Here is a 10470-nt window from a genome sequence, read left to right on the forward strand (position 1 = left end):
GACACCGGGGACACGAGTCTGGAGATGTGGGTGACATGGTGCTGATACCCTAAGGAGCTGGAACAGAGGCTAGATGGAGTTAAGAGGAAAAAAGTGGATATTTATTGAAGTGCCCTCAAAGGCCACACCCTGGCAGTGCCTGAGCCAAAGTCCCAAAGTCTTGGCTCTGCCCCGATGGCTCCAAGACGGGAGCAAAGGAGGGCTTGGTCACGAGATCTCACATTTTTATAAGTTTTAGTCCTTTTGCATATAGAAGTTAACTGTCCAATTAACAGCTTAATGATGAAGTTTCAACCTCCTTGCTTGCTTGCCCCCCCTCCTCTTTTCATATTGTCTAAGCTTTGGGCCTGAAGTTTGAAGAGTCTCCAGTCCTTGAGTCTCCAGCTAGAGCAGGATTGTTTTGCCTCCACCACCCTGTGAAAAGAAATAGAAAGCTAAATAATAGAATAATAGAAAGCTAAAGCTGTGTACCAACACAGAACAGAAAAACTTAAAACCGAAGGAATCAGTGCTGGGAATGCTGAGGACGCTGTGCTGGGATCAAGGAGAGACCAGGCTGGAGATGCTGGAGCCACAGGGGACACTGTGCTGGGGCCACTGGGGCCACTGTCCCAGCTGTGTGGGACCCAGCATGGATACTCTATGTCAGATCTACGAAGGCTGGTAATACTGGGGACCCCATGCTGGAGGTATTGGGGACATGATCCCAGAACCATGGGGACCTTTTGCCTGTGACCCATGGCTCCACACTGGCACCGTGGTGACACTGAGACATGGCATTAACACAAGGACCTGCCACACAGCTCCTGAGCCGGACTGTAGGGACACTGTGACAGCCATCTGGGGACCCAAAATGGTCACTGTATGCTGGGACCACAGAGGGCTCCTGCACCGGGTGCACTGGGGACCCTGTGGTCCATGGAGGGGACCAAAAATGGTCACCCTGTGCTGGGGGACTGGGAGCTGTACTGGGGACACTGTGGACTCTGCACTGGGAACATTGGGATACTGTTACTGTGCTAGGAACACTGTGGACCCTGTACTGAGGACGCTGGGGACACCGGGCTGGGCTGCGGCAAGGCTGTGACAGACAGGGAGGGGACCCAAAATGGTCACCCCGTGCTGGGGACACGGGACCCCCGCTGGACCGTGGGGTCACTGTGAGGGACACCCAGCATGGCCACCCCATGGGCTGGGACAGGGACACCCGGCCCTGGGGTCCCCACCAGCTCCGTGTCCCCTCACGGCGCTGCCCCGCACCTCAGGCCTCGGGGGGGGTGTCGGGGAGGGGGGGGGGGGGTTCCCGGCGGTGACGTCATGGCGGCGCCGCTGGGTGACGCGGGGCGGCGGCTCTGACGTCAGGCCCGGCCCCCCGGCAGCATGGCGGCCGTGCCCGCGCCGGCCGGCCCGCGCTGACATGGTGAGGGGCCGGGACGCGGGAGGGGACGCGGGGACACGGCCGCGGCCGCGGGGGGAGTGCGCCCACCAAGGGGCCGGCCCGGGCCCGCGGCGACCCGGGGCGGGGGAGGGGCAGCGGCCCTCGGTGTCCCCCCGTGTCCCGGGGTCCCCCGGCTCGGGGCGGGGATGGGGCTGGAGCAGGAGGAGGGACCCCCGCGTCGCCATCGGCCGGGCATCCCCCAGCAGCTCCGTGCGCAGTGCCTGCCCTGGTCCTCCATCCTGGTTCTCCATCCCGCTGTTCCCATCCTGGTCCTCCATGCCGCTGTTCCCATCCTGCATCCCAATCCTGCTGCCCCGTCCTGTTCCTCCACATTGGTCCTCCATCCCTCTGTTCCTATCTTGCTCCCCCATCCTGTTCTCATCCTGTTCCCCCATTTCAGTGTCCCCATCCTGCTGTCTCCATCTTGCTCCCCTCTAATCTGCTCCCCCCATCCTCCCTCTCCCAACCTTCTCTTCCATCCCACTGCCCCCTAAATTATTCCTCCCATCCTACTTCCCCCATCCCACTGCCCACATCCTGCATCCCATCCTGCTGCCCCCAAACACTCCCCCCAACCCCTGTCATTCTCCCTATCCTACTGCTTCCCCAAATCATTCCCTCAATCCACTGCCCCCAGCCCTCTCCCCAGAACCAGCTCCCCCGGTTTGCTCCCCCCTAATTCCCTCCCTGTTAATGTGCTCCCCCAATCCACTCCCCAACCCTCTCCCCCATCCCTGCTGTCTCCCACCCCTCCATCCCCAGGACCTCAAGGGCCAGTACTGGACGGACGATGACTCCGACGGGGACAATGAGTCCGAGGAGTTCCTCTATGGCGTGCAGGTGGGTGCTGGGTCCTCGTGGTGCCACGGGGGGCTCAGGAACCCCCAGCCTGAGCCCACCTGCCAGGCCTGGGGAGGCTCTGGGTGTGACGGTGCTGTGCCACAGGGGACCTGCGCCGCCGACCTGTACCGGCACCCGCAGCTGGACGCCGACATCGAGGCCGTGAAGGAGATCTACAGCGAGAATGCCGTGGCCGTCAGGTGGGTGCACCTGCTGCCCTGCACCGGGCACTGCCAGGCCCAGGTTCATAGCTGGGCTGTGCCGGGATAGCTGTGCTATCCCCAGGTACCCAGCTGTGCTATCCCTCGGTACCCAGCTGTGCTATCCCTGGATACCCAGCTGTGCTGTCCCTGGGTACCCAGCTGTGCCATGCCTAGGCATTCTGCCGTGCCATCTCTGGGTCACCTAGCCATGGTATTACCAGAACATCTGGCCATGGCATCCCCAGGCATCTTGTTGTGCCATTTCTGGGGCACCTGACCATGGCATCCCCAGGGCACCTGGCTGAGCCATCGCTCAGACATACCCTCCCTAGGACCCTGGCCACAGTATCTCCTAAGCACTTGGCTGTGCTATCCTGGGGCACCCAGACATGGCATCTGTGGAGCATCCAGCTGTGGCACCCCCAGGCACTCATCTGTGCCATCTTCAGACAACCAGCTGTGCCATTCCTGGGCACCTAGCTATACTGTATCCAGAGCACTTAGCTGTGGCATCGCTGGGTCACCTACCAGACACCCAACAGTACCATCCCTGGGTTACCTGGCTGTGCCATACTCAGACATCCAGCAGGGCCATCCCCAGCACACCGGGCATGTCATTCCCAGGCTCCTGACCGTGCCATCTTGGAGCACCAGTGGCACCCTTGCATAACCAGCTGTGCCATCCTTGGGGCCCCTGACTATGGCATTACCTGGCTGCAGCATGTCTGGGCATCCAGCTGTGCCATTGCCAAGGCACTCAACCATGGCACCCCTAGCACACCTGGCCATGCCATCCCCTGAGCACCTGGCTGTGCTGTCACATTCCCAGGTTCACATCCACATTCTGGGCACTCCCCCCATGCATACAGTTGATATGTGGGGAGCCACACGTGCCAGTGTCCCTGTCCCGTGAGCCTGCCCACCCTGGCACGGTGTGCACCAGGCCACTGTTCCAGCACCGTGCCACCCCCCATGCCACAGCAGCGCGTGTCTCCACAGGGAGTACGGGACCATCGATGACGTGGACATTGACCTCCATGTGAACATCAGCTTCCTCGATGTGAGTCCCTGCAGTGCCCCCAGCAGTGCTGGCATGGGGAGGGTGGGCACAGGCACCCAGGGGGTCTCCAAATGCCCTGCCTGGGTGGAGGTCCCGTGGCTGTGCCAAAGCGTGTCTCTGCCTTGGCAGGAGGAGGTGGCAACGGCCTGGAAGGTGCTGCGGACGGAGCCCATCGTCCTCCGCCTGCGCTTCTCCCTCTCGCAGTACCTCGATGGCCCCGGTGAGTGGGGACGGGCGGGATGTGGGGTCCCTGTGCCCTCAGGACAGGCACAGTGGTGCAGCAATGGCTCGTCCTCCTCTCTCCCCACAGAACCGTCCATCGAGGTTTTCCAGCCATCCAACAAGGAGGGCTTTGGGCTGGGTCTGCAGCTGAAAAAGTAAGAGCTGAAACATGGTGGGCACCCAAGGGTAGTGGGTGGGGGGGCTCCCAGAGTCACTCTTCTGCCCCAGAACTGGTCACGTGACACATGTCCCCTTGCCACCACCTTTTATACACCACACAATCCTCTGATGGGCCCACCACCTTCTGTGTGTGGGGAAGAGGAGGGGCTGGGGGTGCCATGGACCACCAAGCACCCATGGGTGTTGTCCCCTCTGTTTGGCAGGATCCTGGGCATGTTTACATCCCAGCAATGGAAACATCTCAGCAACGATTTCCTGAAGACTCAGCAGGAGAAGCGGCACAGCTGGTTCAAGACAAGCGGCACCATCAAGAAGTTCCGTGCTGGGCTCAGCATCTTCTCACCCATCCCTAAGTAAGGTCCCAATGCCGTCCCCACAGGGGACCAGCCCTCCATCCCCTCATCCTGGGTGAGGCCTGGCACTGTGCCTCAGTTTCCCCACTTGGATGCTGCTGCTCCCTACCAGATCCCTAGCAGGTGGAGGTTGCTCCCAACCAGGAGCTGATGGGTGGATCCGGCACTGGGTGATGGAGGAGCAGGGAACGGTGACAGGCAGGTGCTCAGGGGGGTTCTGTGCCTGCAGGTCTCCCAGCTTCCCTGTTATCCAAGATTCAGTGCTGAAGGGCAAACTGGGCATCCCTGAGCCTCGCGTGAACCGCCTGATGAATCGCTCCGTGTCCTGCATGGTGAAGAATCCCAAGGTGGAAGTTTTCGGCTACCCACCCGCCAGCACCCAGGCAGGTGTTGCCCCCTTCAACATCCTGGTGGGTGCCACCCCGCCTTGGGGTTTGCTTTTCTCTTCTTTTCCCTTCCCAGGGGTCCTCTGTGGTCTGATCATTTATTGTAGGGTGCTGGGACCCCCATGGCATGGAGAGGGCCCCTGCAGGGTTTCTTGTCCCCAGTCTTGGGTGATCTTGGGGGGCTGGGGCCTGGCTGTGGGGTTTTATTCCACTTTTGGTGCTGCATCCCTGCTGTGCCAGGGAAGGTTGGCATGCTGAGGGTCCTGCTGTGCCAGGGGGTATTCAGATGTCAGGGGTTCTACTGTGCCAGGAGGGGTTTGGCATGTTGGGGGTCCCACTATGCCAGGGGCTGTTGGCATATGTCAAGAGTCCCACTGTATTGGGGGTGTTGGGATGCTGGGGGTCCTGCTGTGTTGGGAAGGGGTTGGCATGTTGGGGGTCTCACTGTGTCAGGGCACATTGGAATGTCAGGGGTCCTGCTGTGCCATGGTTTTGGTATGTTGGGAGTCCTGCTGTGCCAGGGGGAGCTGGGGGCTGCCCGTGCCATGCAGAACTGGGGCTGTGTGTGGGAAGGGGGATAACGCAGCTGGCCCCGCTCTGGCTCCATCACAGGTCGGCGGCCACTGCAAGAACATCCCCACGCTGGAGTACGGCTTCCTCGTGCAGGTGAGAGTCCTGCATCCTGCTCTTCCTCAGTCTGCTGCCCAGAGCATCCTTCCCTACTGTCCCACTTCCCACTTATCCATGTCCTGCTATCTGGAGTATTTTCCCCACTACCCCATGTCCTGCTCATCCTTATCCTGGTGCCCAGAGTGTCCTTCTCGCTGTTCCACATTGCACTCAGCCCCGTCCCATTGCCCAGAACATCTTCCCCAGTGCCCCACATCCCACTTATCCACACTCCACTGCCCATATCATCCTCCCCACTGACCAGAGTCCCACTCGTCCCCATCCCACTGCCTGGAGCACCCCCCATGCTCCGTGCCTGCAGCCGGGCCTGACTCCCTCTGTCCTGCCCCTCAGATCATGAAGTACGCGGAGCAGCGGATCCCGACGCTCAATGAGTACTGCGTGGTGTGTGATGAGCAGCACGTCTTCCAGAACGGCTCCATGCTGAAGGTGGGGTGGCAGGGCCAGGTCAGGTGCAGGCTGTGTCCCTGTGTCACCATCCCTGACACTCAGCACCCTCCTGTCCCCTCCACAGCCAGCTGTGTGCACCCGGGAGCTCTGCGTCTTCTCCTTCTACACCCTGGGCGTCATGTCCGGCGCGGCTGAGGAGGTGGCCACGGGTGCCGAGGTAGGGCTGGGCACGGTGGTGACCTCCCCCAGCCTCATGGTGGCTGGGCTGTCCCTTCAGTCCCTGCTCTGCCCCAAGGTGGTGGACCTGCTGGTGGCCATGTGCCGTGCTGCCCTCGAGTCCCCTCGCAAGAGCATCATCTTTGAGCCTTACCCCTCCGTGGTGGACCCCAATGACCCCAAAACTCTGGCCTTCAATCCCAAGGTAAGCACTGGGGGGGACAGTGCTCCCCCACACCAGGGGGTGATGGGGAGCCCCAAAGACCCCTCTGATGGCCGCCCCTCTCCTGCCCCATGTGCAGAAGAAGAACTACGAGCGGCTCCAGAAGGCCCTGGACAGTGTGATGTCCATCCGGGAGATGACCCAGGTACGTGGCATGGTCCCACAGCCCCAGGTGACCTCCCTGCTGTGGGATCCAAGCTGGGAGTGGCATTTTGGTGCTGATCTCCATCTGCCCATGGCTGGGTGGGTGCTGGGGGACCCACCTGCACCCCCTCTTGCTTTTGCCAGGGGTCCTACCTGGAGATCAAGAAGCAGATGGACAAGCTGGACCCCCTGGCACATCCCCTCCTGCAGTGGTAAGGCTGAGGGTGCTGTGGCCCTCTCCTGCTGCCCCTTGTCCCTCCCACTGCCCCACATTCCCCAGAACATGAGATGGAGTGGGGAGCAGCCAGGTATCTATGGCACAGCCCTCACATCTTCTTTATCCTGGCGGGTCAGGGGCATCTAATGATCTCGGGGCAGATTGGGACCACCTTTTCTGACCCTCCTCCTCTTCCTCCTTCTCTTCCCAAGGATAATCTCCAGCAACAGATCCCACATTGTCAAGCTGCCTCTCAGCAGGGTAAGGGGCCAGGCTAGGCTCCAGGTGGGGGTGCAGGATAAAGGGTATGGAATATGGGAGGTAGGATGGAGGGATACAGGAGATGGGATGCAAGATGTAGGCTATGGGCAGCAGGATGCAGGATGAGGCATGTAAGGATATGGGACGGGCAATGGAAGGGTCTGGTATGTGGGATGGATCCCTCTGGGTGGGGTTCTAGCCTGGGAGACACGGGAGTCAGGACACGGGATATAGGAAGGGGGATGTTTGACACAGGCTGTGGGATGGGGGCAAGACAGGGATGCGAAGGACCCTTCTGGCAAACTTGAGTCACCAAAGCCAGGCTGGGCTGGATCCAGGGCCGGGCGGCCGTGCATGATCTCTGTCTGTCTGTCTGTCCTCTCTCCTGCTGGCACTGCCGCTGCTCTTCCCGTTCCCCTGGTAGCAGCTGAAGTTCATGCACACCTCCCACCAGTTCCTCCTGCTCAGCAGCCCCCCGGCCAAGGAAGCCCGGTTCCGCACGGCCAAGAAACTCTACGGCAGCACCTTCGCTTTCCAGTGAGTTGCCAAGGCAGGGGGATGGTGGGAGCCCCCCGGGTGGGTGCCCTGGGGCTGATGGGCGAGGGGCTGATGTGGGGCTGGCTCTTTGCAGTGGCTCTCACATTGAGAACTGGCATTCCATCCTCCGCAACGGGCTGGTCAACGCCTCCTACACCAAACTGCAGGTACCAGTCTGCTCCCTGCACCCAGCACACCCCAGGGTAGCAGGCGGGCAGGGAGGGGGCAGGAAGGCAGGGAGGGAGTAGACATTGGGAAGTGCCAGGCTTCCTCCACTACCACTGTGCCCGAACTGTCGGGGTGATCCCACCACGCTCACCCTGGTATTTTCCTGCAAGCTGCATGGAGCAGCCTATGGCAAGGGCATCTATCTGAGCCCCATCTCCAGTATTTCCTTTGGATACTCAGGTAAGAGCCTGCCTGCACTGTCCAGTCCTGCCTGTGCTCCCATTCCCACTCCCTGCATGGGCCTGGGGAGGTTAGGCATCGTGCTTGCTGGAGAAGCTGTGCAGGAGTGGCAGCATCCCATATCCATCCCATCACACGAGCCTCTTCCCAGCCAGAATGGGGCTTTCCTACATGCCAAAGAATCAAATCCCCAACATTTTCTAGGCTTCAGAAGCTGCTGCACACGCTTTTGGGGGGTTCCCAGGTCTCAGGATCACTAAGGGTGGCAATCCCTGTCTGTGGCATGTGTCCCTACATCACTCCAGAGTGTTCCCTGATAGACTGACAGCCCCTGCCTTGCTTCTTCCACAGGAATGGGGAAAGGGCAGCACCGGATGCCATCGAAGGATGAGCTGGTGCAGCGGTACAACCGGATGAACACGATCCCCCAGGTGATGGGCTGGGAGACACTGGAGCAGGATGGGAATGGGGACATGGCACCCTTGGGTGTTTGGGACAGGGTGGTAACACCGGCTGCTCTTCCCACAGACCCGCTCCATCCAATCCCGCTTCCTCCAGAGCCGCAACCTGAACTGCATCGCGCTTTGCGAAGGTGTGGGGATGGGGGGGGATAATGGGAGGGGACAGGCAGCACCCTTGGGGTCACCAGGTGGGTGGAGGGATGGAGGTTCCCCACAATGGGCTGTGCCCAGACAGGCCTGTCCCCGATCCCACCTCCAACAGCTCCTTGCCCCAGCAGTGATCACCTCCAAGGACCTGCAGAAACACGGCAACATCTGGGTCTGCCCTGTCTCGGACCACGTCTGCACACGCTTCTTCTTTGTGTGAGTCCAGCTGTGCCCACCCTGCCGCACCGGTGGGACCCCCACAGAACCCCCCTCACCCCCTTCTCCTCTTCCAGGTACGAAGATGGCCAAGTGGGAGATGCCAATATCAATACTCAGGACCCCAAAATCCAGAAGGAGATCATGCGTGTGATCGGGACTCAGGTGTACACAAACTGAGTGGTGGCTGTGGGACCCTGGGACCCCCCCGGGCACCGAGCGAGCCCCCGGGCAAGGCTGGGCAGGGGCCGAGCAGGTTTTGAGCCCCCCGGGCAGGGCAGAGCCAGGGCAACACCGGCGGCTCCACCTGTACATAGGCGTTGGGCACCCTGTGAGCACCAGGCAGGTTCAGCAGTCCCTTATCCCCTCCCTGTCCCCTTCCCACTGTCCCCAACTCTGTGGCAGCCTGGAGAAGGAGCCGTGGGTCCAGCGTGGCTGGGGACGGCCCCTCCTGGCGTTGGCAGCGACGGCGTTTTTATCAATGATGAGAAACTGAAGGAAAAAAAAAAAAAACAAACAAACAACCAAAACAAACCCAAAAACATAGGAAAAAAAAAAAGAGAAAAGGAATCAGTGTTTGTGGATTTAACTTGGAATTAAAGTGTGGGGTTTAAAATGGGAAGGGGATGCTGGGAAGAGATGGGGTACAGGGAAGGAGTGGGATTTAAGGGAGGGGGTGAGAGTGTGGGGGAGGAATAGGGGCATAGGGAAGGGATTGGAACCTGGGGAGGGATGGGGGGCACAGGTAAGGGATGGGCTCATGAGAAAAATATAGGATTGTGGAGAAGAGGTGGGAAACAAGGGAATGGTATCTTGGGGAAGGAATGGGATTGAGAGGAAGGGTGATCAGGCAGAAAGGAAAGGAATCCCTTCATAGGGAAGGGATAGGATCGAGGGGAAGGGATGGAATGGTGAGGAAGTGCCATAGAGAATTGATGCAGCTTTGGGATACTCCCCCATCACACCATGGCAAAAGGATGTTGCTGTGGAGGTGGAACACGATGGGAGAAGGAATTGTGCCTCAGGATGGGAACATGGAACCCCATGGAGCAGCCCCCCAGGCACCAGTGCTGCAGCAGAGATTCAAATGGGAAGGAACCTCCCAGGGACAGTATTTTGTTTCAGCCCAAGCCCATCCCAGTAACTCCATGGACGCTGAAGCAGTGCCAGCACAGCTGCATCCTGCTACACCCAAACCTGGATGGAAACCTAGCAGAGATAGCCCAGAGGCTGCCAGGGCTCAGGGTGGGCAGAGGGGGCTGGGCACTGCTGGTCCCCACAGTCCAGGGGCTCTCCAGGTCAGTCACAGCAGCACAAGGCCACGATTTCAGCCAGGATTTATGACGGAATTTAAGAACTGATGTAAGAATTATCCTGGTTTCAGCACAGCCACCCACTGAGTCCCTGACAGGTTCATTACACCACTGGGTGCACTCAGTGTCATTTCTGGCATGTCCATGTCCTCTGTCCACCCTGAATCCCAACATCTGTCTATCCCCACTCGTCCCACACGGGCTGCTCCATGTATCCAAGGGCCAACCAAACCTGGGCTCGTGGCCATTCCCTCGCCCCTGGCCCTGCCACCTACCCCTTGGTAGGGGGGGGGGTTTGCTTAAATTTGTGGGGTTTGGGGTTTTTTCCTCTCCTCCAATAAAAAATAAGTCGCTTTCCTGGGATCATGGCAGTCACTCAGCTGTACCAACAAGTGCAAGGGACATCCCATGGGACATGGCCACACCTCTCTGAAGCTCCTTTCTCTGTGCCTTGGAAAGATCTGTGAAACCACAGGGCTGTATCCTGTCCTGATTTCCTCTGCAGCCAGGGTGAATTCCTCTAAAAATTAGCAATTCCTGTGAAAAAGCAAATAAAAAGAGATGC

The 10470-nt window shown here is 59.7% G+C and overlaps 1 protein-coding gene across 7 annotated transcripts; it reads left to right on the plus strand.

Annotated features, from left to right (window-relative positions):
- Positions 1-1532: 1532 nt before the first annotated feature.
- Positions 1533-10425, plus strand: PARP6 (poly(ADP-ribose) polymerase family member 6). Of its 7 annotated transcripts, none has more exons than XM_050978463.1 (21): positions 1533-2278; positions 2384-2478; positions 3481-3541; positions 3671-3761; positions 3852-3918; positions 4147-4296; positions 4526-4679; positions 5295-5348; positions 5706-5801; positions 5887-5979; positions 6058-6183; positions 6281-6346; positions 6490-6557; positions 6775-6823; positions 7248-7360; positions 7455-7527; positions 7699-7768; positions 8120-8199; positions 8297-8360; positions 8508-8592; positions 8670-10425. In XM_050978463.1, the coding sequence occupies exons 1-21, from the start codon at positions 2132-2134 to the stop codon at positions 8770-8772; spliced, it is 1905 nt and encodes a 634-aa protein (XP_050834420.1). In that variant the 5' UTR covers positions 1533-2131; the 3' UTR covers positions 8773-10425. The 7 variants fall into 7 exon arrangements, 2 of the variants coding, with proteins under 2 accessions (XP_050834420.1, XP_050834421.1); XM_050978464.1 differs by having other exon boundaries at positions 7251-7360; XR_007778438.1 differs by lacking the exon at positions 7699-7768 and having other exon boundaries at positions 1534-2278; positions 8670-10423.
- The last annotated feature ends 45 nt before the right edge of the window (positions 10426-10470 follow it).

The sequence above is a fragment of the Serinus canaria genome, chromosome 10 (assembly GCF_022539315.1).
Source record: "Serinus canaria isolate serCan28SL12 chromosome 10, serCan2020, whole genome shotgun sequence".
NCBI lineage: Eukaryota > Metazoa > Chordata > Aves > Passeriformes > Fringillidae > Serinus > Serinus canaria.